The sequence below is a fragment of the Anolis carolinensis genome, chromosome 6, assembly GCF_035594765.1.
Source record: "Anolis carolinensis isolate JA03-04 chromosome 6, rAnoCar3.1.pri, whole genome shotgun sequence".
NCBI lineage: Eukaryota > Metazoa > Chordata > Lepidosauria > Squamata > Dactyloidae > Anolis > Anolis carolinensis.
In genome coordinates, this window is record NC_085846.1 from 112338038 (window position 1) to 112365002 (window position 26965).

The window sequence follows — 26965 nt, forward strand, 5'->3', positions numbered from 1 at the left end:
AAGCGTCCGCTTCTACCACGAACGGTTTGTCAACATCAGGATGGGTTAGTATGTTGTCCGATTGAAAACTAGACTTAAGTTGTAGAAACGCCTCGTGAGCTTCCCGCCCCCACACAAATGGCTGTTTCTTGCGCAGAAGCTGCGTCAAAGGTACCGTGAGCTTTGCAAAATTCGGAATAAACTCCCGGTAGTAATTAGCGAAACCTAAGAACCTTTGTACATCCTTCTTAGTCCTCAGCTCCTGCCATGAGTTGACGGCGTCAACCTTATGTGGGTCCATTTTAAGTTCCCTACCTGACACTACATGACCTAGGAACTCCACTTCAGGCACATGAAAGACACACTTGGAAGCCTTGGCGAAAAGCCCATTAGCCCGCAGTCGGTGCAGAACCTGCTTGACATGTTGACGATGTTCTTTCTCGTCCTTAGAAAAAATCAAGATATCATCCAAATAAATCACTAAAAATTGGTCAATTAGGTCCCTGAACACATCGTTCATGAACCTCTGGAAGACCGCAGGAGCATTACAAAGCCCAAAAGGCATGACTCGAAACTCGTGGCATCCGAAACACGTGTTAAATGCCGTCTTCCATTCATCCCCTTCCCGTATACGGATTAAGTTATAGGCCCCCCGCAGGTCAAGCTTGGTAAAGACCTTAGCCCCTTGCACCCTTGATAACAGTTCCGAGATTAAAGGGAGCGGGTACCTATCCCGAATGGTGTATTTGTTTAGGATCCGATAGTCGCAGACCAGCCTAAGTTCCCCAGTCTTTTTGGCTACAAAGAATACTGGTGCCGCAGTTGGAGAACTAGATGGGCGAATAAACCCCTTGGCTAAATTTTCATCTAGAAACTCCCGCAAAGCTTGCCTTTCCGGTACAGTCAAGGCATACAGCCTCCCTGCTGGCAGTTTCGCACCTTCTGCCAACTTGATGGCGCAATCATATGGCCTGTGCGGTGGTAATTTGTCCGCTTCTCTTTTACAAAATACATCAGAGAACTCCCCATACTCAGCAGGCACTCCCTCCATATCAGAATGAGTAACATTTAAAGTGCAACAATCCTGCCTCTTTAAGATCACTTTACGTGTTGCCCAATCTACTTGTGGGTTTACTACAGCTAGCCAATCCATCCCCAGGATCACATCATATCTAGGCAAGCTCGTAATATCCCACACAAACGTTCCCGTTACTCCCTGCACCTCCCACGTTACTGCTGAGGTTTCCTGGTTAACCACCCCAGTCTCCAGCAGTCTCCCATCTGCTCCTTCCACCCACACGTCGCATGCCTTGCGCACTCTAGGAATACCATGCTTCTTAGCAAACTCAATATCTATATAGGAGACCGTGGCTCCTGAGTCCAGCAGTGCCAAAGTAGAAACAAGTTCCTTTCCCCCAACAGATAATGTAATGGGTACGAAAACATGCTTCCTCCCCTCAGTTGACTGCTTGAGGAGCCCTAGTGCGTTGGACTCACGTCGCACTAGGGCTGGCCTTTTCCCGAAAGCTGGGAAGGTTTCACATTACAATTTTTGGCAAAATGCCCAGCATTCCCACAGTACAAACACAAGCCCAGCTGCCTCCTACGGCTCTTTTCCTCTGTAGACAGCTTTTTAAAGACCCCAAGCTCCATGGGCTCTTCCCCCATCACCACAGGTGCCCTGGTTACATGCATGGGTGGCGCACACATTGCTTTTGAATGTTTACGAGCCTCGAACCTTGCGTCTAAACGCAGCACCTTGGCTACTAAGGCGTCCCAGCTTTCAGCCGGCTCCAAGCGTGCTAATTCATCCTGGAGCATATCACTTAACCCGGCAGTAAATAAAAGCATGAATGCATTTTCCCCCCAATCCAGCTGGTGGCGATACAGGTTAAACTTATTTAAGTAATCCAAAACAGTCCCCTTTCCCTGTTTCAACCGATACAGAGCCCACCCAGCGTTCTCCGTGCGGAGAGGATCCCCAAAAGTATCAGTTAACAACTTTTTGAAATTATTCAAATTGTCCTTGACTGGGTCATTTCCCAAAATTAAATTAGTGGCCCATTGTCCTGCGGGACCGGTCAACAAACTCAAAATAAAGGCCACCTTGCTAGTGTCTGTAGGAAAAGCATGAACACTGAGCTGAGAAAAATAAAGCTCCACTTGTGCCAAAAAGGTTGGCAACTTGCACCTGGTTCCGTCAAAGCGTTCAGGAGTCAAAACATGTCCTTTCACGGCATGAGCTGTTTGGCTAACGGTAAAAGCCGTTTGCAATTGGTCTAATTTGACCCTTAACTCATCCATCGTCTTCCTGACGGGTTTATTGCTGCAATAAACCTTTTATGGGCGTCGGGCAATCTGTCAAGGACAGAACGCCACAAGATTCAAAGTAACAGAGTTTATTAGATTACAGAACTCAAAAATGCCCGTAAAACACAAGGGCCAGGCAATTTTTGCCTTTAGGAGCAAAAAGGGGCAAAAGTAAATGTTCAAAAGATAAACCGGATTAAACCGGAGTTTAATCCGGGTAAAAACAAACTGCTTTCTTCAGCCTGGGTATAAACAAAACGAAAGCCAAGGAACAAAAGATACAAAGAATGCAACTAATTGGCAGCAGATTCCTCTCTGCTGCCAACACTGTTTTTAGAGTAACTTGCGTCGCTCCCACACACACAGCAGACAGGATTCCAACACGAACAAATCAGCCAGGGATTTTAGCAGTAGAGTAGACCAGTTCCGTTCCGTAGATCAAAGCCAGAAGCAGACGTTTGTAGTTTTTCCAAGTCCAAGAAGGGGGGAAGACAAGCCGTGGTCAGTTCAGTCCGAGTTCTCAAAGCAGGAGATGGCGTCCGTCAAGAAGACGACGGAAGGTCAAGCTAATAAGAGTAAGCACAGGTTTGCACAAACAAATGCCCACACAATCCCTCCCGCCGTCTGACCCTGGATTCCAATCAACTTACGTCTCAGCACAGGAAAGCACACAAGTCTTCAGGGAAGCGTCCCACACACACACACACGAATCCCAAGCGTTTGCCCAGATTACCTTGCCCGACGCAATTTGCAATTGCTCCCAAGCCCCATTTTATGCCAGTTACAAATCCTCATCACTGTCAGCTGTCCTCCTTAACCCGGGCGTTTCCTCATCACTTTCCTCGTCAGAGCTGGAACACCTCTGACTACGCCCAACAGCATCTCCAGCTGTGGATCCCGTCCCATCCCTCCAGCTAAGCCATGGGTCTAATCCTGAAGGTCCCCATTCATCTTCTGTCCCATCATGGCCAGTGGCACCCAATTCCTCCCTTACCCGAGTCCAATCCATCTCATCCTCCTCTGAGCTAACCAGCCCCTCCTCCATTCTTTCCGTAAACCCTTCGAAAGATTCTTCGTCAGATGGTGCTGCAAATATATCTCGTAGTCTTTTTCTCTCTCGCTCCTCGAGAGTATCTGACTCTCGAGGAGTCTTACGCCCACGTCTGTCAGAAACAGAGCCATGAGGCTCAATCATAACACATAATGAGATTTTTGTGTTACTCAGTTATTTGTATTCAACACTTTCTCATCAAAAATCCATCATAAAACACAGATATACAAAACAAAATAATGCAAATTAATTTTTGTTGTTAAATTCGATACTGTTCCATTATCCAGGTGAAGGCCAATAGGTGGTGCTAGAGAAAGAAGGATTGTTCATTTTATGGCTTGGGGGAGGGGCTGGATGGATTGAAGGTGTAAAACTATTTCCCCTTGTTTTCCTGTTATTCCCTCCACTCATGTCCCTGTCCTGGAAACAACCCTCATTTATTATATGGGAAGGGGGGGAATAACCAGAAAAAATGGGGGAAATGGTTTTCCTCTTTTAACTCCCCCCCCCCCCTTGGTAAAATGGACTATCCTTCTCTCTTTAGCACTCCTTAGTGGCCTTTGCCTGGAAAATGAAACAGTACCTTAAATTTATAGGTATTGAACACAATCCTAAATATTAGTTATCATACTTGATAAATATGAAGGATCAAAATTCTTTGAGGTTTAGCAAAAATCCAGCCAGCTGAAATGCAATCTTTAGTCTTAAAATACAAATATGAATAATTTTGTAAAGAACTGCTAGCAGGAATTTCAAACAAGAGAACAAATGAATATATTCAGCCTCTGCTTGATTATTTTCCAAATTTTCCGACTTCCTTTAAGTTGCCCTCTTTTAGACAGGGAGGAAAAACCTGTGCCTGTTGTGGTACAATTATAAATTCTAGTAAGAGTGACCTCATTTGATTTTCCTAATATTATTGCATGGCTTTGAAACTTGTGAATATCTCAAAAACATATATGTTGTTCTTGTAGTCTACAGTTGTAATTCATCTGTTCAAATGTATTCATATATTTTAGGCTATTAATTATTATGAAGTTGCTCTCAAGATGAGTGAGCAGGACTTCTTATGTCACGATCTTGCTAATCTCCTTTTAAAACTCAAAAAGTTTGGCAAAGCAGAGAAAGTACTAAACCAAGCACTTGATCATGACAAAGGTAATAGTTCTCTTTACTTACTGTCTTATGTTGGAATTCTGATCTTGTCTTCTGCGTTAAGTCTGTTATATTCAAACATTTTTACTAAATAGTTACAGTGGCGTAACCTCCATAGACATGGCCATAACACAGTGTTATGTTGGGAAATCATCGTTGGAATCTTCTTTTTAACCATGGAATCTTCTTCAAATTTATCTGGATCGGTATGCAAAGGGATCTTTGAGACTGATAGAAATAAGTTGGTAGCATAAGCTTTTGTATATTTAGTCTGCTTCATCAAATGCATGGAATGAAGTGCTTAGGAACATATCTCTATGATGGTATAGCAAAAAGTAAATCAAACTTTATGGGAATGAGGTCCAAGTTCAGTCCTGACTATGGTTTCTGAGGGACAAAAGCTGGAAAAAAGATATGAATGATGTAGAAAGTGTCTGGGAGGTAGTGTGCTGCTCCCTGAGAACTAGAAAAGAGATGTGTGGTTGAGTAAGAGTTTAGCAAGTTTCACAAATTTTATCACAAGCAAGAGAGAACTTCAGATCTTATAAATTCATAAATGAAAGAAAATGTAAGTGACTCATCCATTTGAGCACTTCAGTCCTTCAACCTTATTTTTTAAAGATTCACATCTTTAACAGCTGCATGGTAACAGTTGAATAACTATATCCGTTGAATTTGCCCTGTACAATTGATTGAAATTTATGTTCAGTTCATTTCTGATTTATCAGGTGTTCCAACCTCTTTCTAAATGCAACTGAAATAATGAGTTTCAATTAGATTCATCCAAAATAATTCTTTTTAATTACTAGCTCCACTATTCAACACTATTTCTTTGCGGCTACCAGCTGGTCGTATGGGTGTCCATGAATCCTTGTGCAACAGAAACAAAATAACAGTTGCATATTTTCAATTTTTTAGCTGATGATCTTCCTTCGATGATGAAGGATGTTAAGAATCTGATGTTACTAGCTAAAGTTTATGAGACAACTAAAAGAGGAGAAGTTGTTCTGGAAACTCTGAACAAGGTAAAAAGCCAGCTTTGTAAAAGCTTCATATGTTGTCAAAGATGTTTTCAAGGTGGTTACCAGAATACATGTAAACATTCAATTGATCTTTTATGTAGTTGTTGAAGTTTGAACCAAGCAGTAATTTCGCCTGCTGATTTTAATGCAACTAGTCCTCCTGTGCAAGATGAAGAATAGAGAGTAGAGATGAAGATGGTTACCATGTTCTCTCAGGGGCTCAGTAGGAATCACACAAGGTCTGCACATTGTGTGCTTCTTGCTGGAATATCTGTCCAGTCGGTTCAAGGAGGCTCTTTGGACTGAAGTCAGGGGCAAGCCTAGCTCAGATCTGCTTCACTCTCAGGTGTCAGGAAGGAGTCATACTATGGAGCCTAACGGTGCTATATGAGTGTGTCTGTGCTAACTGAACTTTGCATATATGTTTTATTGGGTAATTTCAAATAGGAAAACGTATCAGAAAAGGTAAAGCAGCAGAAGTAATTTTAGCAGTTCAGAAGCTTCTTAAGCATAGCAGTAGAACAAGTGAGTTTCATCAATTACAGGAGTAGAGTCGAGCTCTAAAAGTTACAAAAGTTTTTATTGAAAGAACTACATTTCTATATAGGAAAATAAGGGTCTATCTCTCTCTCTTTCTCTATCTCTCTCTCTGTGGAAACATCTTGTCTCTCTCCATGTTCACAAGAGAAGAACAGAATGGAAGGCTCAGGGTGAATAAAAAGAGGTGTGTCCCTGAGTATGAGGATTCAGATACAGGAGGCTTCTTTGCCTATCTATTTCCTTGATGAGGACTATAAATTTGTGCAGGATGTGTTTGAGTTCTAGCATGTATATATCTATCTATTTACTTAAAATGTTCACATTCTGCCCAATTGGCATTGCCCTTGGGGCCATTTACCAATACAAAAACAAAACTACCAATATCATCAGAACCTTTACTATACAAATAAATTGACCTGAACAAAATTAAGAAATTGAAATACTAGAGGAACCTGATGCTAAGAGCCTGCAGTAAATCCTGAGCGATAAAGCCACCAAAAATCAAGGACCAGATGCTTGCCAGAAGCTTTTAGCCTGTTGTCTAAATGGTGCTAACAAGGATGCCCTCTTACCTTTTTTAAAGGCATATGACATCCAGCAAAGGATACTGAAGCGAGTTCGTGTTGAACAACCTGAACTGATACCTCCTCAGAAACAAGTGGCCATGATGATCTGCATACAGTTTGCTGAGTTTCACCGAGCAGAAAAGGAGTATGAAAAATCTGTTAAGTACTACACAGAAGCCCTCTCCTGTGTTCCAACAGACAATACAGTAAGCATGGTCTTGTTTCTAAATTTAAGGATATAAATCCGTATTCTGTTTCAGCTCCTTAGTAACCTCTCCTGGATCGACTTCTCAAGGTGGATGGAAATCTCATTTACCCATGCTTCATTAAGTCACCTTCTCCCCATGCAACTGTTGTCCAGTAAAGCAATTTGGAGGAGGAATTACGATTGTGACAGTAGTGTCATAATCATAACTCAGTAGTGATTGTGAATATGGAACAGTCCTCAACTAAGTAGCAGATATAGAAAGAACTCAAAATATCTGACAGAATTATCAGCACCTTAACCAAATTTTAATTCCCAAGTTATGCTGATTATATTGTGTTTTCATTTTCCTTTCAGGTAATATTAGAATTAGCTCAGCTGTATTTGTTGCAAGGAGATACAGACCAATGTGAGCACTATTGTACCCTCCTGCTTCAGGATGATGACACAAGTGAAGTTGGAACAATGGTACATCGACCTTTTAGTTTGTACTAAATTTAATTTTTGCTATATAGGGAGCCACTCTTTGACTTGAATCACAGCTCCACAAAAAAAATTGGTTTCTTGGTTTTTAGGCCTATGTATGAGGTCATTTGGGGCACTGATTCGGAAAATTGCATTGGATAGACTGTATCCGTTCCATTTTCCTAAATAGGGTTATCATGATTTTCTGTGGATGAGCAGATGTTGACTGGTAGAGAGCATATGTCAAGGACAGAACGCCACAAGATAAGATATAACAAAGTTTATTGGAGTTACAGAACCAAAAATGCCCGTAAAAGACAAGGGCTAGGCAAACATTGGCCTTAAAAGTAAAAAGACACAAGGAAAACGTTCAAAAGATAAACCGGATTAAACCGGAGTTTAATCCGGGTTAAACCAAAAAGCTTACTTCAGCCTGGGACTAAAACAAACAAAAGCTGGTGAACAAAAGGTTCAAAGGAATACAAAAAACTGGCAGCAGATGCTTCTCTGCTGCCAAAAGCTATGTTTGAGTAACTAAGAGGTTACTCCTCCACACAGCAAGCAATTTCCAGATACAAACGCAGCATTCAAGGGCAGAAGCGGTCAGCGAAGTTCCAATCCGGTCCGAAGGTCGTAAGGCAGGTACAGACGTTTGTAGTTCACCAGGTCCAACGATAATCACAGGAAGGAGAGTCCAAGGCCGTAGTCAGTCAGTCAGTCAGTCAGTCCAGAATAAACAGATGGCGTCCGTCAAGAAGACGACGGAGGTCCAAGGTAGTCAGCAAACGAATCACACCCGTCTTCAGGAATTTCCCACACAGAGCCCAAGTGTTCGTCCAGATTACCTTGCCCAACGCAATTAGCCATTGCTTCCAAACCCCATTTTATGCCAGTTTACAGCTCCTCATCACTATCAGCTGTTACCCTAATTCCAGGCGTTTCCTCATCACTTTCCTCATCAGAGCTGAAACACCTTTGACTACGCCCCACAGCATCCCCAGCTGTGGATCCCGTCCCATCCCTCCAGCTTGTCCACGGGTCTAATCCTGAAGGTCCCCAATCGCCTTCCATACTATCATTGCCAGTGGCACCCAAATCCTCCCTCACACGAGTCCATTCCATGTCATCCTCCTCTGAGCTAACCATCTCTTCCTCCATTCTCTCAGTAAAACCCTCAAAGGAATCCTCGTCAGATGGTTCTGCAAATAAGTCCCGCAGCCGCTTCCTTTCTCGCTCCTCGAGAGTATCTGACTCCCGAGGAGTCTTACGACCACGTCTCCCAGTATCGGAGCCATAAGGCTCAACCATAACAGCATATGTTCTGTATCTCAAAATTTGAGCTGATAGGGGGAAACTTATGCCATTTTTGAAAATCAGCAGGTAAAATATGCTCAGAAACAGGTCTAACAGCTGAGGCATCAAAATGCGTATTCGCCAGTACTATTTTTATGGATGACCATCTGATGACATAAGAATAGCTCTAGAGATCTATACCATACCAAGAGCATTTAACACTGACTTGCCCATAGTGGGACTTTAATCACATTTTGGGCTGTGTAAAGTTTTGTAAAAGCAAAGATAATACTTCGTTGCTATAAGTAGTAAACTTATGCTCTTTTGCTAGATGATGGCAAATCTGATGTTTAGAAAAGAGAAGTATGAACAAGCTATAAGCCTGTACCGAGATGTTTTGGAGAAAACACCAGGTATTTTTTTAAATTAATAAATGAAAGCATTTGCATGCATACCTTTGGTCCTTAACAGGGCCTCCTGAACAACTCACAATAAGACAATTTGTAGCACAATAAAATCAACCTCACAGAGTAAAACCAGGACTATTTTGACGAAAGGGTATATTGTTTGCATTCCATCTGAGGAGTGCTGCTTGTTTCATTCTTCTGTGTCAGCAATAACTTATATCTGAAAAGACCTGGAAGTACTAAAATGTGGTCTGTTGGAGATATTAAAACTTTCCCTGTATGTTTTTAGATAACTTCTCAGTCATGGAGAATCTGATTGATTTACTGCGAAGAAGTGGAAAACTTGAAGAAGCTACAACCTTTTTTGAGTTGGCTAAGAAAAAATCATCCCGAATGTCTTTGGAACCTGGTTTTAACTATTGCATGGGACTTTACTCCTGGCAAGTTGTAGAGAAAATATTTCAATACAATTTCAGACTTAGCAGCCAACTAAAGCAAGCTCCCTATGACAGCCCAAATAGTGCTGTTCCACATGGCATTCAGTGTTTGAAACTGATTTTTAACTGTTTCAAAACTGGATTCTATGAATGTTTTTATATTGCTTTAGTCTGGGTTTTTCAAGAGCTGGAAAGTGGTACAGAAATACTGTAGATATATAGATAGATTATTTTGTAGGGATCATAAAATATTATTCTTTAAATGCTTGATTAAGAAAAGTGGAGATAGAATGGTGGGACAAAGGAGATACTATTTATGACTTACCATGGAAGTACAGGACAGAGATAGACATTCCCTTCGACACTGGGTTTACCTTGTTTAAAATAATTGTATTTATAACAGGTTATAAAATGCAATAAAAAGGGAAGGGAGAAAGAAAGATAGATTGTTTTTCAGTAGAAAGACTCTCTCTCTCTAAGCTGCTATTTTAAAAACACATAACTTAACACATTTCATGCATTTATAGAGCCAGCATGGTGTAGTGGCTTGAGCTTTTGACTATGACACCAGGATTAAATTCTAATATTTGATTCCTCTGATATTTAGAATTTGTAAACCTTTATAAATGCATGCATTTCAGTAATTGTGTTTAGCTTAAACAGAGTAAGTATTGGGTTTTCTTTTTTACACATAAAAAAGAAATAGTATGTATCTTCCAAATGTGTCACCCATTATGTATAAACTTAAGCCTACTCCATTCTGTATTCATTTACGACCACCATCTTGTGAAATAGAATGTGTAGATATATCCTTGTTAGCAAGATTGAGAATTCCAAAGCACTCATATGGCACATAAGTCTTAAATACTTTCATCCCACAAACAGGCATATGATGCAACCCAATCAGGCTTTAAGGTTCTTCAACAAAGCACGTAAGGATAGCGATTGGGGCCAGAAAGCCCTAAGCTATATGATTCAGATATGCCTAAATCCCGACAATGAGATAATCGGCGGAGAAATGTTTGAGAACCAAAATAACATGGAAACCAGGTAAAGGAAAAGTCCTGAAATGGAATAATGTGTTTCTATTTTTAAATATATTTAGCAGCCCGGAGCTGATCTTACTTTTCTTCTCCATGTGTACCTGGAAACATTATTTTCCAATCCCACATCCATCAGCAACAGGAAACAACTCTGTAGTTTGGTCTCATTCGTTCAAATTTTTCTTTTTTCCAAGATTATGGGACACTGAAACTGTTATCCACCAAGAACAGGCTAGCACAGGCCTGGGGAAACTTGAACTCTCCAGGTGTTTTGGAGTTCAACTCCCACAATTCCTAACAGCCTACTGGCTGTTGGGAATTGTGAGAGTTGAACTCCAAAACACCTGTAGGGCCAAAGTTTGTTAATGCCTGAGCTAGCACTGCTAGCAATGCTGCAGTATGTGTGTAACATTAAGGTGTTATGTTCCTTGTTCATTTCTAAGACTGACACATAATATATGAGTCTTACAGCGATCAGAACATTTTAGAGCTGAATAGAGTTCTGGTGAGAATCCATTCTGTAATGTCCCCAGCACCTCAGTATCTTCCCCTCCAATCCTTTTTATGTGCCACACAAACAGCATTGAGTGCTGAGTAATTTTGTTGAACTTTTCTTTCACTGATCTTTTTCCTTCTGTCTTAATCTATTTTCATTCACCCTTGGTCATTCTGTTCATCTTTTCACCAGTGGTCTAAAGGAAAAGAGAGAATCTGAACAGCATGGGATACGCACAGCCGAGAAGCTACTCAAGGAATTTTACCCTCACTCCCAGGAGGGCCAGAATCAAGTGGAGATGTTGCAGAGCTACTGTTTAATGGCCACAAAAGAAAAACATAATGTAGAGAAGGCCCTGAAAGTATTCACAGAAATGGGCCAAAATGAGGTAATGTAAGAAAATTGGTGGTCAAACATGACAGCTACAGTCAGGTAGAGCATACAAGTTTTGTGGTGGGACTGGCGCACCACATTAGATAACGTCAGTTAAAAAGATGTTTTTTTGAAAAATGCTTCGACAATATTCTCTGAATCAAACAAAACAGAAATAGTGCTTAGTTGCTTTAAAAAAAAAAGAAAGTTACTGCTGGTTTGATCTACAGTAGAGTCTCACTTATTCAACATGAACGGGCTGACAGATAAGCGAAAATGTTGGATAATAAGGAGGGATTAAGAAAAAGCCTATTAAATGTCAAATTACGTTATGATTTTACAACAAATCAACAGAAAAAGTAGTTCAATACACAGTAACATTATGTAGTAATTACTGTATTTATGAATTTAGCACCAAAACATTGCAAAGTATTGAAAACCTTGACTACAAAAACGATTGGCTACTAACAAATTGACTACAAATAAAGATAGAATTGCATAAAATGAACTTACAGTAACAACATTGTCAGAAATTAAATGTGTAAAAAGTTCCGTCCTTGCTGCCTAGAGAAACAGTGTGGATCCAGGTGGGAGGCAGACCCTGTTAGATAATCCAGAACATTGGATAAGCAAATATTGGATAAGTGAGACTCTATTGTATATGGAATCCCTGTCCTTTGTGACTGGAGAGGGGCTGTGCTCTTTAATTTTGTATGCAAAGATTGACAATAATGGTGATGTCAAGTTACTCTGAACATGCCCAGAATATGTCTATTTAATCAAGAATACTTCAAATATATTTAGTTAATGAAGGGGCAAATAGATGGGAGGGGAAGGGGCTGCAGTACTTACAGATATGTCTGTCATTGAGATTTAAGCCATATGTTACCTGAAAATCTGTTATTGCTATGTGCTTTGTTTTCATTGAACCATAGATAAAATAACAGTTAAAATCAGGGCTTAAAGGAAAATCTTGTAGACAAACATTTTGGTTTTTTGTTGGTTTTTTAAACAGCGAGACAATGTTCCAGCCATTTTGGCAATGGCTCAGGCTTATGTGATTCTTAAGCATACTCCTAAAGCTAGGACCCAGCTGAAACGCTTGACTAAGGTGAACTGGTCTTTGCGAGATGCTGATGAATTAGAAAAGGCTTGGATTTTGTTGGCAGATATCTACTGCTCTACTGGGAAGTACGACCTTGCAACAGAGCAAGTGAGGCGCTGCTTACGGTACAATAAGGTGAGGGGATGTTATTCTGTTGCAGAAGAAAAATAAATCCCTGCTAGATCCCCCTCTTAAAAAGAAATACCCAACTCTTGATTTAGGCACTAGAACAGAGCTTTTCAAACTGTGTCATAGAATCATAGAATGATAGAGTTGGAAGAGACCTCACGGGCCATCCAGTCCAACCTCCTGCCAAGAAGCAGGAAAATGACAATTAAAGCACCCCCGACAGATGGCCGTCCAGCCTTTGCTTAAAAGCCTCCAAAGAAGGAGCCTCAACTACACTCCGGGGCAGAGAGTTTCACTACTCAACAGCTCTCACAGTGAGGAAGTTCTTCCTAAGGTTCAGGTGGAATCTCCTTTCCTGTAGTTTGAAGCCATTGTTCCGCATCTTAGTCTCCAGGGCAGCAGAAAACAATCTTGCTCTCTCCTCCCATTAGTGTGTCAGCTAGAGTGCGTAGGTGTGTCGCATGAATATAATGAGAAAGCTCTGTGAAATAAGCAATAAATCATATATTTTAAAAAATAATTTTAAAAGGTTTTTATGAGAGATGTTTTGTCCACACGCATTTTGTTATTACTATATTAAGGATTGTTTTAACTTCCAGTTTGCTAGTAAAACTGAATTACTGTGTTGCAAAATTATGCATGTCTAAATGGTATGTCACCAACATGAAATGTCTGGAAAACTCTTTGCTATATTTTGCTAGTCAAAATATAGATTGAATTTCCAATTCTTTTCCCAAAAAAGTGTTGTTTCAGAATGGGCTTGCTTTTGAGTATTCTCTGAAGTTCAAACAATATAATCTACTTAGCTCAAATTTTAGGCAACAGATTTTATAGAATTATAGAATAATCGAGTTGGAAGAGATGACATGGGCCATCTAGTCCAACCCCCTGCCATGCAGGAGAAGAACAATCAAAGTACCCCTGACAGGTGACATTCTGTATTGTAGCTACATACAGGTTATCTACAGTTATGGATTTGTAACTATTCCAGATTCACTGTGTACCGGTAGTAACAATCATGGCACATTTACCACAATCACAAGGCCCTTTTAACCTACTTTACCAGGCAGCAGCTGCACTGAGAAATTGAGATCTGTTCAGCTGGTGATTGGGGCACAAAAGGATAACATTTATTTCTCCTATTCAGGGATTTATTTTATTTATCATGTCAGAGGCGAATTGAGGATACAGTTATAATGTATTTAAAAGCACAAAGTTAAAAACTTGGCATTATACTAGATTTCCTTTGACCAGAAGCTGGCCACTTGGAGTGCCTCTAGTGTCACTGTGAGAAAGTCCTTCATTGTGCATGTGGCAGGGCTCAAGTTGCATTGTAGTAAGTGGTCATGGATTGTAGCTCCATTTCCTAATGCAGCATATCTCATTAAGGGCCACATCTACTGTTTTAACATGGTGAGATGTGTTCCACACTGTGCATGCATATTCAGCAGCAGAGTAGCAAAGCACAAGAGCAAATGTCTTCACTCCATTATGAAAATCTGATGAAGAATCCCGCTCTCAGTTTCATATTACAGCCACATTCTTGGGTGAGAGGGGGATAGAAATGCCACCTGTTTACCAATCACCAACTGGACAGGTCTCTATCTGTCAGTGTGGCTGTTGTTTGGTAAAGAAGGTTTGGACCAGAAGAGATAAAGTTGGACAAAAAGATGTAACTAAGTAGGCAGTGTGGGATATGGGCCAGCATCTGTTTGTCATAACAAATGCTTTTTACTCACATTTAGCATGCCTTATTTTATGCTTAGTAATTATTACTCAAACACAGAACTAATTTTTAAGTCCAATTCCTGAGTTTTCTGTGCTAAAGCCAGGATGTTTTACAGCATCCTTTCAATTCTATCTTGTTTTCTCCAAACTTGCTGTTTTTACATTATCATTTTTCTCTTTAGTCATGTGCTAAAGCTTACGAATGCTTAGGATTTATCGCAGAAAAGGAAAATGCTTACAAAGATGCTGCAACTAATTATGAGTTAGCCTGGAAGTATAGCAACCAAGCAAATCCTTCTGTTGGTAAGTTAAGGCCTTACAATTTGGTAGTGTCTCATTTTTGTGGGAGGGGAGCACTCTGAGATTTAGGACATCCTTTTACAAGGTTCCTTTTGGAACAGAGTCAAATTTGGGGTTCTGCAGTATAATACTGAAGGTTTCTACCTAGAACTCAGCACCATTCAACTCTATTTTTTATTTGTTTTAAGCATTTTTATTGTAATCTTCAGCCAACAAGATCTTCAGGCTGACTCCTATAAAACCAATAAAATGTCATTATCCCATAATCACTGAAGAGGTGATGCTAGTGGTAGTTTGCTTTTCCTTCTGTGTCCTGAGAAGATTGTAATGGAGGAATGTTGGAAGCAATGTGAGGTTCAGGTTATACATTTCTTTAGAATAATGGGTGAGAGAGGGAGCAGTTGGCAACTAGACAGTCCCTACAGGTTCTCTCCCCTGTCTTTCCTTGGATAAATGTAGTTATGCCTTTGTTTCCTCCTTTCCTGTTGAGGTCACACTTCTCCCATATTGAATAAGGCAGTCTCTTTGTTCCCTTTGTATTTGGGAAATTACTGAAATCCTTTTATTTTGTCATTGTGGAATCTTGGAAGTAACATAGAAATATAAACAGAGGTGCAAAATCTCGAGATGATTATGTCTTTTAGGTATTTCTGTAGCACCTTCCAGCCCTCCCAAGGTGATGAACAAATTAAAGCAATATTATTCTGGTAACATTGTATAATATCATTTTTCATCCTAGTTACTAGGAACACACATAGATTGCTATACCTTTAAACTCCCCAGATCATTGAAATGTGCTTCTTATTTTAGTTTATTTTCAATTTTAATTTGTATGGTTTCCAATTTTTACATAATTTATACATAATGACTCAGACATTTGTGTCCAATAAGACGTATTCCAAGATAAGTAATATGATTGCTGCTTTAATTGGTTAATACCTAAATAGTAATTTTGTTCACACATAGAGATCAGCCCTTTATAAAAAATATTTTTAAGTACAGTACCACATTTCTGGATAAATCAATAGACTTCTGTTTCACCATAGCAAGCATCGATGCTCAGAAATAGCTGTTATAGTTTCCATTGTATTGAACATTTGGTATTACACAGAACATTAACCTTTTCTTTTCTTCGTCTAGGATTTAAGCTTGCTTTCAACTATCTAAAAGATAAAAGATACACGGAGGCAATAGATGTATGCCATGATGTAAGTTCTCTAAAGCGTAATTCAGAGCTCTGTGCTATCGATGAGGGTTGTCAGCAATTTTTCTCTTATGATGCCCTTTGTCTCTTAATTTTCACTAATTGTACAGGTATCTGGGCAGGCCTGCATGGACCTACACAAACTGCTAGAATGCCCTGAAATATGTTCAACACACTGCTACAACAACACTTTGCTGAAGAATATCTTGTCCTCATTTCTCTGTCTTCACTGGGTGCGTCTACACTGTAGCTTTAATGCAGTTTGACACCATTTTAACTGACATGGCTCAATGCTGTGGAATCCCAGGATTTGTAGATTGATGAGGCACTAGCAGTCTCTGGCAGATGAAACTAAAGACCTTGCAAAACTACATTTCCCGTTGTTCTCTAGCATCAAGCTACAGCAGTTAAAGCAGTGCATTAATTCTACAGTGTAGAGACGCTCGCTGATCTCCTCCTTGAGTATCCCCTCACAAACTTTACAGAATCCCAGCCAAACTACAGAATACTAGTAGCAGATATAGAGAGTGGTTGTTTCTCACTGTGTGGCTTCAAAAATAGCTAATCATGTCTTCTTCTTTATGAAAGGTTCTGAAAACGTGCCCAGATTATCCAAAGATTAGAGAAGAAATTTTGGAAAAGGCCCAAGTGGCAATTAAACCATAGCCTGTGCAGTGTGCCTGCAGTATATCTGTTGATGGAGCTGGAACATAAAAGAATACATTTCAATAAAGTTGATTTAAAACAGTTTTACATTCTGTAATTGGGAGTATGAAAAACAGCTAAAGAACTGTGCTTGAGTGGCTTTTGGGAAAGAAGAAATTGGCCCTGGCTGGGGCTGTTGGAACAGCAATGCCCTGTTGGGATTCAGTTCATGACTTTTATTTAACTGGACTCCTTTCTCTCCAACCCCGACTCTTAGCCCATATCATTTCAGTGCGGGTTTAGTGAGTGCCAAGAGTGGCTTCACACTTTGCCGGTATTTGGGCAGTGAATTGTTGCCTCCTATAATGTGGACAAGGGATTGTGCAGGAAATACAGTAAGACTTGATAAAGGTATTTTTTTTCTTAAAGATCTGTCTGGACCTTCAGAGAATGCCAATCGCACCCTGAAGCAATAACCAGCCTTTGCAAAGAAACAATTTGTATTAAAACTAGGCACTTCTTTGCCATGAAAAAAACCCACACAAACAGTCCTAGTGTATATCCCACTGCTCACTTCAGTGAACCCACGTGTCCTAGGTCAATGTTGTTTATTATTATTATTATTATTATTATTATTATTATTATTATTATTATATCCAGTTTCTGCCTCTTGCAGAATTCTGGGGTTTGCAGTTTGGTGAGCCTATTCAAAGCTAACCAAGCTGGCCAATTGCAACATTCACACTTGCTTCAAACAGACAAGAGTTCTTCCTCCCACCCTGGAAATATATAAACCCCACTTGCCTAGTTTTTAACAGACCTCGCAACCTCTGAGGATGCCTGCCATAGATGTGGGTGAAATATCAAGAGAGAATGCTTCTGGAACATGGCCATATAGCCTGGAAAACTCACGGCAACCCAATGATTCTGGCCATGAAAGCAACACAGAGAAAAAAAGTTTGGGGTGTGGAGACAGTTGGGAAGCAGAGCCCCATTTTGTTCATCCCAATATACGTATGTTATGAGTGAAGGAAGCTACATTTAGAAGGAGAACATTCTCAGATTAGCTCCCTTGGCCTGGATTTACTTTCAAATATCTAAATAGATAATCTTCCAGTTCAACATCCACAGAATAACAATGCCCTTGATTTAATGGAAATTGTTAGGATATGATTCAGCCAAGACTTCTGAAGCTAAGTATATAAGAACTGAACATTACAAGTTGATGCTCAAATTACTGTTTTCAGAGTCATTGCCAATAGAAACAAAACTTTGGCGCTGGATCCCCGTTCTCATATTGTGTCACGATTTATTTTGCGTGTGACCATTTAACCTCAGTTTCAGCCTGCACAATCCCGACACATGTTCTGTGAAAAGAAAACCAGACAGTAGCTTTAGGAGCCCAAAGCTACGGACAGAAAAGCAGAGATTGTTGTGTGTGTATCTAGAGGATTAATGCTCCCAAGTGGCCTGGACAATGCGGCTGGAATTCTTCGGCTAAGAGGCCCTCCGGCCCCACATTAGCTTCGGAGCTTTTATATACTTCCCTCCCTCCCCAGAAAGAGTGATCACAAAGGCAGATTCCTATGTCTTGCTTATTCCTTCATTCCATATCCTCGCTAATGTCCAAAATACAAATGAAATGCTATGCAATTTAAAAGTACTGTTTGTCTTCTAGTCAAATCAAAGCAAAATTAAATTTTTTGCAAATTTGCCCAGTCCAGTTCATATCACATTCAGACTCTTAGAGGCTCAAAGCTTTTTAAAGAACCTAGAGATAAATGTTATAAACACAGGTAGTTAAAACTTGACAATTAATTAACTTTTTTTTTTTACAAGAGCAGGAAGACAATGTGAAGTTCACAGAAATATATTTCATATCCCACCTTACTCTCAATATGAGCAGCTTCCCAGCAGAGCCGGCCCTAGGTATTTTTCAAGTGTAGGCGAACAGAATTTTGGCGCCCTCCCCAAACCAATCACTGAAAAATAAAAGCGTTGGATAAGCAAAAATGTTGGATAATAAGGAAAGATAAAGGAAAAGCCTATTAAACATCAAATTACACTATGATTTTACAAATGAAGCACCAAAACATCATGTTTTACAACAAATCAATAGAAAAAACAGTTCAATACATGGTAATGTTATGTAGGAATTACTATATTTGCGAATTTAGCACTAAACCTTGAACAGGGATATAGGGCAGTGTGGATTTAGATAACCCAGATAGCCCTCAGTATTAAAAAAAACTCTAAAATCAGGATAATAAATAAAGAACAACACTCTGAAAACAGAAGAAATCCAGACAGTAAACAATCAGAGACAGCTAACACCTCCCAAAAAAATATTCTCCCAGGCAAGAATCATAGAATAGTAATTGGAAGAGACCTCATGGGCCATCCAGTCCAACCCCCTGCCAAGAAGCAGGAAATCGCATTCAAAGCACCCCCGACAGATGGCCATCCAGCCTCTGCTTAAAAGCCTCCAAGGAAGGAGCCTCCACCACAGCCCGGGGGAGAGAGTTCCACTGTCGAACAGCCCTCACAGTGAGGAAGTTCTTCCTGATGTTCAGGTGGAATCTCCTTTCCTGTAGTTTGAAGCCATTGTTCCGTGTCCTAGTCTGCAGGGCAGCAGAAAACAAGCTTGCTCCCTCCTCCCTATGACTTCCCTTCACATATTTGTACATAGCTATCATGTCTCCTCTCAGCCTTCTCTTCTGCAGGCTAAACATGCCCAGCTCTTTAAGCCGCTCCTCATAGGGCTTGTTCTCCAGACCCTTAATCATTTTAGTCGCCCTCCTCTGGACGCTTTCCAGCTTGTCAACATCTCCCTTCAACTGTGGTGCCCAAAATTGGACACAGTATTCCAGGTGTGGTCTGACCAAGGCAGAATAGAGGGGGAGCATAACTTCCCTGGATCTAGACGCTATTCCCCTATTGATGCAGGCCAGAATCCCATTGGCTTTTTTAGCTGCTGCATCACATTGTTGGCTCATGTTTAACTTGTTGTCCACGAGGACTCCAAGGTCTTGGCTCCAAGAAGCCAGGCCTTGAAGCCACAGGGCCATTAAATGCTAATCAAGGTGATTAATTACAACATTCACACCTGCTTCAAAGAAAAGTTCTTTCTCCCACCCTGGACCTTCTACAGATATATAAACCCCACATACCTAGCTTCCAAGTTCCTACAGACCTCACAATCTCTGAAGGCCCCAAAGGTGGGCTTGCGTGGTGCGAAGGTGGGTCTGCGCTGGCCGGAAGGCCCAGCGCGGCCACTGGAAGGCCCGAAAGAGAAGGAGGTGGAGAGTGGTGCCCTCCTCCCAGGACGATGGCGCCCCTGGGACGATGGCGCCACAGGCAAGTGCCTAGTTCGCCTTATGGTTGGACCACCTCTGCTTCCCAGGATTCCAGAACATTGAGCCAGGGCAGTTAAAGAGGTGTCAAAGTTCTTTTTAAAATCTATATAATTCCTTTCACTTCTTACCCTTGGCCACTAGGTGGGGATGTCACTTCATGAAAATGTAATATAATACCTTTAAATCTGACATGTGCAAATATGATATAAATAGATTCCTGGTCACTGAAGAAGGAGTGGGTGTGGCCACACTGACTTGCATTTTCCTCCACTGATATCTATTTATAGCAAGGAAGAGGAACTGGACGCATGATGACCCATCTAAATTTGATCCTATATGTTCACGTAGTGATAGTTCAACTCTTCCAAACCCAGTTTGTAACTGGACAGTTCAAAATGGATAATGTAAATGTTTGATGTGTGCACCAGTGCATGAAGCTGCTCTTCATAGGGATTTGTGGTTTCCAGACTTTTTGATCACTTTAATCACCCTTCTCTGGACACACTCCAGCTTGTCTATATCTTTTTTGAATGGCTTTTCCCAGAACTGAGTACAAGATTATTCCAGACGAGATTTGACCAAAGCAGAATAAAATGCAACTATGGCTACAGTGTCCATCTAGACACTGTATCCTTATTGATTTAACCTAGATTCACATTGCCCTTTTTTATTGCCACCTCACACTGTTGACACCAGTCTGTAGAACAAAAAAAATACACCCCTGTTTTTTACCCCAGTGATCTCCACTCATATTTTGTATCTTTTGAGGATTGTGTAATTCCTGCTTATGGCCACGAGAGTCCAGTAAAACATTGCTGCAATTTTAAAAACCAGCCCTCTCCCATGTACATTTCATGTCTTCTGGACCAAACAAGTTGTTATTTACTTCTGTGTTCTTGAGTGAACCGGGTGGGGACAGAGGGGCAGACATCTGTTGTTGGTTAATGGATTTCTTCAGGGCAAGGGCTCTTTGACAATCCAGGCTACAGAAGGTTGGGCGTGGCTACAGATCCATCTGGGGCATGGCCAACAGATTACCAGGGTAACACTAAAGCAAATATAGCTCTTGTTCCTATGGTTACTCCAAGCAAAGAAACTGAAGACGGATGCAAGAAAGGGTTAAGGGCTCATCTTTGGAAAGTACTTGTATCTCAGTAGGATGGCCACCTTGGGGAGTAGGATTAGTGTGGTATCGCTAGTGTGCATCTCATAGCTGCCTGACAGGTGGAAGTTCAACCATTCTGACAACTTTCTCCTAGTTGAAGCAACTCGGTCAAGGAAGGCTGCACCTGTGGAATTTCTGCTGCTGCCACTGCTAATTGCGCATTGCGTATGAGAACCATATCATATGATAGGGATGAAGAAACTGCTTACGTACCATCATGCCATCAATATAGAAATTATTTGTGTTTTAATAATATTGTTTTTGTGTACCTTCAAGTTATTTCTGGACTATGGTGACCCCAAAGTGAAGCTATAGTGGTTTTTGTGTTGTCGAAGGCTTTCATGGCTGGGATCACAGGGTTGTTGTATGTTTTCTGGGCTGTATAGCCATGTTCCAGAAGTATTCTCTCATGACGTTTCACCCACATCTATGGCAGGCATCCTCAGAGGTTGTGAGGTATGGAGAAACTAAGCAAGGAAGGTCCAGGGTGAGAGAAGAACTCTTTGTCAGTTGGAGGCCAGTGTGAATGTTGTACTTAATCACCTAAATTAGCATTGAATAGCTTCATCTCCTGGCTTCTTCCTGCCTGGGGGCATCCTTTGTTCAGAGTCGTTAGCTGCCCCTGGTTGATTCATGTCTGAAACTCCTGTTTTCAGAGTGTTGCTTCTTACAGCCCAGAAAACATACAACAACCCTATAATGGCTTTTCTTGGCAAGATGTGTTCAGACGAGGTTTGGCATTCCTTCCTTCCTTCCTTCCTTCCTTCCTTCCTTCCTTCCTTCCTTCCTTCCTTCCTTCCTTCCTTCCTCTGAGGCTGAGAATGTGTGATTTGCCCAAGGTCACACAGTGGTTTCCATGGCAGAAGTGGGATTCGTACCTAAGTCTCCAAAGTCATAGTCCAGTGCTCACATCACTACATCATGCTCATTCTAGTCCCTGGTCCTCTTGTATCAGGGAAAGAAAGTCACAAAATTAGTTAAATTCACAGTGTGCGCGCATGTATGCCTTCAGGTTGCTCATTGACTTATGGTGACTTATAGGCAAAGTATATTCGGAGGTGGTTTTGACAGTTCCTTCCTCTAGGATTCATTGGTGGTCTCCCTTCCAAGTAACATCCATGGGAAGAAGTGGGTAATCAATTCTTATCATTATCCTTATTGTTATTAATCATACAGGGCTGGCCTATTATACACAAGCAAATCATAACATTGCTAGAAATTATGGAGGCCCTCCATAAACTGCTGACTTCAGTACCATAGCTGCTTCTTATTGTGTAATTTTTAACACAAGATTTTTGCAACACATTTTCATATGTGAACGCATCACAGACCCACTAAAATTCAATGGAATCAGTGGAGACATTCAACTGCCAGGAAAACGGTGTTCAAGTGGGGAGAATTCATGAGGTCATGTTCAGTGTTTGCAAGCAAACATTTTGGGGAAAAGACATGTGGGTTCAAATGCAAAATCATATACTTCCTGAATACCCTCCCGTGAGCACCCACATACCAAATGCCACTATTTGTGTGTGTGTTGACATGCTAGTTAGGTGCCCTAATAGGACAATGTGGCATGAAGTCAAAGTGCCACATAGCCATTAGCACTGAATATGTCACTATGTCAACCAGTTTATAGAATCAGAGCTGGAAGGGATCCCAATGGCCATCCAATCCAACCCCATTCTGTCAGACAGGAAGACATAAGCTAAGCACTCCTGACAGATGGCCATCCATCCTCTATTTAGAAATCTTCAAAGAAGGAGACTACCAGACTCCCAGGCAGCAGCATATTCCACCATCAGTCAGCTCTTAATGTCAGGAAGTTCTTCCTAATGTTAAGATGGAATCTCTTTTCCTGTAGTTTGAATCCATCACTCTGTGTCCTAGCCTATGGAGCAGTAGAAGACAAGTTTCCCCTTCCTCAACATGACATCTGTTCAGTTATTTAAGCATGGCTATCATGTCCCCTCTCAGCCTAGGGCTTGGCTTCCATACCTTTTACCATTTTAATTTCCCTTCTCTGGATACATTCGATATCCTTCTTGAATTGTGGTGCCCAGAAGTGGACACAAGGTTATTCCAGGTGAGATATGGCCAGTGCAGAATCAAGTGGTATTATTAATTCCCTTGATCTTGACACTACGCTCCTATTGATGCTGCCTAGAATCATATTGGCTTGTTTAGCTGTCGCATCACACTGTTGACTCAGAACAAAGGCTATCTTTTCCCCTTTGGCTTTCAGTGGCGGGTGTCATCCTGCTAACACTTTCTACTCTGTTCACTGCCGTCCTATCATATCACTAAACCAAAGGGAAATGTTTAACTCATACAGATTTTAAAATGGAGAAATCAAGAGAAGTACTTACCGAGTATATTCAAACTTAGACTTTCTTGTCTCTAAGCCAGGATCACAAGCCTGTTCCTACTAAGCCTGCCCTTGCTTTGCAGCAACCTCTTCAGTTTGTGTGTGGTTGTTATTTTATTTGCCTCCGAAACACCATGAACACACCTAAGGTGATATAGAGATGTTTTAAAACCCTCGAGACTTCACATTCACCTCCTTAGGTAACATGTATTCTACAAACATCTTTGGAAACTGACAACATAAGAGTTTTTTTTGTAAATATTGCTGCTAGCAGTATTGTCCAAAAAGATAAAGCAGACCCTTCTGAGATCCTGCCAAAAGAAAAAGCTGGCAAACTTGTCAGCTCATTTCTATGAAATGTAACTCGTGCAAAGCAAGCAACCACTTATATGACAGCTTTCTTGCAGAACAGTCTAAGAAAAATAAACCAAACTACCTGGCTGCTGGAGCCAACAATGTAAATGAGAAAATATTAATTTGCAGAATCATTCTTTTAAACTGCAGAGGACAAGTGGCACAATTTGTTACACTGAACACTCAGGCTAGAAAGGAATATAGGGAATAACATACGTTGCTGGTGCACTCTATCCATGGACCTTAAGCAAAGGCACACATTAAATGCTTAGAAAAAGCCACATTTGATTTAAGAAAGGGGAGGATCTGCCTCCCCCTCCTCTTTTTGGCACAGATCAGGGGTGAACTCTCCTTCACACTGTCTTCCACTGACCGCCTACTGTTTGCTGCATGCCATCAATCTGCGGAGACCTGAAGGCTGCATTCTGTGAATTGTCAGAAGGCGCCAGTAAGTTTCCGTACATTTTTTTGAACGCCCCAAAACCCAGTTTTGTTAACAGTAACGCTTGTTGTTCTCTGAGCTTGGCCACCCAGAAATAATTCCAGAAACTGGATGGCTGTCAAGAAGCAGCGTCCTCCTTGTCAGAGTGAAATGCCCAGGAGCTTCTCGGCTTCCAAGTTCTTCCCCGTGAGGCCAAAAGCTCATCCAGAAAAGTGCAACCTGGGGTTATATGGCCTTTGGAAGCTGAACACGAGCCCAGACTGAAAGTCCAGTTCATTCAGCATTATTTTCTGAAAGGCATGGCCTTTCTCTCCCCCACCCTACCCTTTTTTTCTATGTAATATTTGGGATTCTGAGGTATCCCATCTTTGACATGGAAATTGTGCTTAATTTCTGAGCAACTTCACATACTCCAATTTAACAGGGACAGCCTCAATTCATCCTCTGGTGTCCCACTTTTAAAGTGTCATGGTTTCTCCCACTTTCACCCTTTGTCCTCGGCTAACTTCAGTGTCTGAAAACTGTGTTCAATATATTAAATCAGTTGGAGAATTCAAATCAAGTCACCCTTCCTAGGTTCCTAGGCAGTTCTCAACTAAGCCAACTTAGCCTAACCAGAGTTCGCATTAGCTTCAGCTAGCATGGTCTAAGCATGGTGAGGATGATGGTATTTGCAGTCCAGCAATATCTGGAAGGTCCCATATGGTTCAGCCATACTGTAGACATTAGGGCTTACAACATCCATCAGCACAACTAATGGCTGGGGATGAGGGAAGCTGTAGTCTAGGATACCTAGAAGCAACAGAGTCCACTGTTTTAAAAAGTCTAGATACTGGACAATGAGACAGAAGCAAAAGGACCAAGTTGAAGTTGGAAGATATTATGGAAAGATGGTCATCATCGGGGTTGCATTTTATAAATCTGGTGCAAAACATGGAACCCAGGGTTGTGAAATGTCTAGTCCTTGTGCATGCAAAGAGCTCTTTGCAATGTGCTTTCTGCTGGTGATACGGAAAAAAACCAACCTTAAGATTCCAGTAGCAGGTCAACATATGGGATTTGTCTTCTGAATTCTCTCTCATGTCCTTCCCAAAGACCACAAAAACAGAATTATGCAAAAAGTTGACATATTTGGGAAACTGCTTGGATAACTTTGTATTTTATATTTTATTGTTTTTGTTTGCACAACTGTAATGGAATAGAGGGTTCATGCAATAAGCCCAAGACCTTAAAGAGACAGCTCCCTCTTTGTGCTACAGTATGGCTGTGGGACTGCAAATTTGTGCAATTGAAGAGAGGTGCAATATCGAAGGTGCTCAACCTGGTGTATTCACTATCAATGAGTGTGATTTTAGTGCAGTAGGAGGTTCATGTAATAAGTGCGAGATCTTGAAAAGCCCGCTTTCTGGCTCTCTAGTCCATCCTGAAACTCATTGTGCCACAAAAACTGCGCCCTAAATGCTAGTCATGGCTGATAATAAGAGAGTTCCAAGCGCAGCTTTGTGTACAGACCACAATTTTGCTGCCAGTCTGTACAGGCAATATTGGACTAAATGGCCTCATAACAAGCACCGGTTGTATTCAAAACCTCTTTGTAGGAAGAGAATCAGAATAAATTAAGTTATCCAGGTCCCAAAAAGACAAAGAAACTCAGTAAGACACCACAGGCCTCATCTGGTTGTCCTGTTTCTACAAACGTCAGACAGAATTCCATGGAGCCCATCAAATGACATAGGACTCCTGGTTGTTCCCCGTGAGATTCCGTCTCCACAGTGTGTAAAAACAGGAAGATTTGAAAGGCCAGCAGGAATCAACTCCACTCCTCTCCCTGCAGGTAGAAATGCTTAAACACGTATTTTTCCTTGGGATGGGAAGTGATGGATTTGTCCATTTACATGGCGTTTTGGGATGTTTCTGTGTGTATTCATGTGGGCTGTTTACTAATGCTCCTCAATGCTCCTTCTGTTGCTATGAGTGGTAAAGATGGTGTCGGTCCGATTGAAATAAGTGTTTTATAAGTGTGCGGGTCTCCTTGAAGTAGGAAGAGACAACCACTGTATGTGCAATGGGACATGAAGCAGATGGCTGAGCTAGAAATGGGAGGCAGACCTCTTGTGATGTAAATTCTCCGTCTTGAGTACCACACGAAGACGATTCCTATGCTTCTCTCCCCTTGTGGGCTGAGGTCCTGCAATTCAGTCGGCTTTTAAAGGGTATGGGGAATGTATACATTTAGTAGTATGTCTTGTGTCCCAAGAATGGATGTATTCCCGCATCCTGCCAGCAAACAGCTCTCAAAGGCACAAATAGGACATTGGCAGACTTTGGAGGGAACACATTGCGAATAAGGGATGTTTCGAACACATAACCCTTCTCCATAGCAACCCTTGGAAGGCCTTTAGTAAAGGTAAAAGTTTCCCCTTGACATTAAGTCTAGTTGTGTCCAACTCTGGGGGTTGGTGCTCATCTCCATTTCTAAGCCTAAGAGCCGGTGTTGTCCGTAGACACCTCCTAGGTCATGTGGCCAGCATGACTACATGGAGCGCAGTTACCTTCCTGCTGAAGCGGTACCTATTGATCTACTCACATCTGCATGTTTTTGAACTGCTAGTTTGGCAGAAGCTGGGGCTAACAACGGGAGCTCACCCTGTCCTGTGGATTGGAACCACCAACCTTCTGGTCAGCAAGTTCTACAGTTTAGAGGTTTAACCCGTTGTGCCACCTTGGCATGAATTTGAGTCAATTTGCATTGGCATGAATTTGAGTTTCATTGGCTTCCACCCCACCCCACCCGGAAACCCTCCATGCCCACATAGGAGAGAAGACGGCTC

At 41.3% G+C, this 26965-nt stretch overlaps 1 protein-coding gene across 1 annotated transcript in view; it reads left to right on the plus strand.

Annotated features, from left to right (window-relative positions):
* ttc21a (tetratricopeptide repeat domain 21A) overlaps positions 1–16557 on the plus strand; it is a 35577-nt gene extending 19020 nt beyond the window's left edge. Inside the window, exons 18-29 of the mRNA XM_003221862.4 lie at positions 4360–4498; positions 5414–5520; positions 6641–6829; positions 7186–7296; positions 8918–8999; positions 9283–9433; positions 10316–10480; positions 11162–11357; positions 12357–12581; positions 14486–14606; positions 15744–15811; positions 16396–16557. Coding sequence (XP_003221910.1) covers positions 4360–4498; positions 5414–5520; positions 6641–6829; positions 7186–7296; positions 8918–8999; positions 9283–9433; positions 10316–10480; positions 11162–11357; positions 12357–12581; positions 14486–14606; positions 15744–15811; positions 16396–16473 — 1632 coding nt within the window. The 3' untranslated portion in view covers positions 16474–16557. The remainder of the gene's footprint in view (positions 1–4359; positions 4499–5413; positions 5521–6640; positions 6830–7185; positions 7297–8917; positions 9000–9282; positions 9434–10315; positions 10481–11161; positions 11358–12356; positions 12582–14485; positions 14607–15743; positions 15812–16395) is intronic.
* Positions 16558–26965: the final 10408 nt, after the last annotated feature.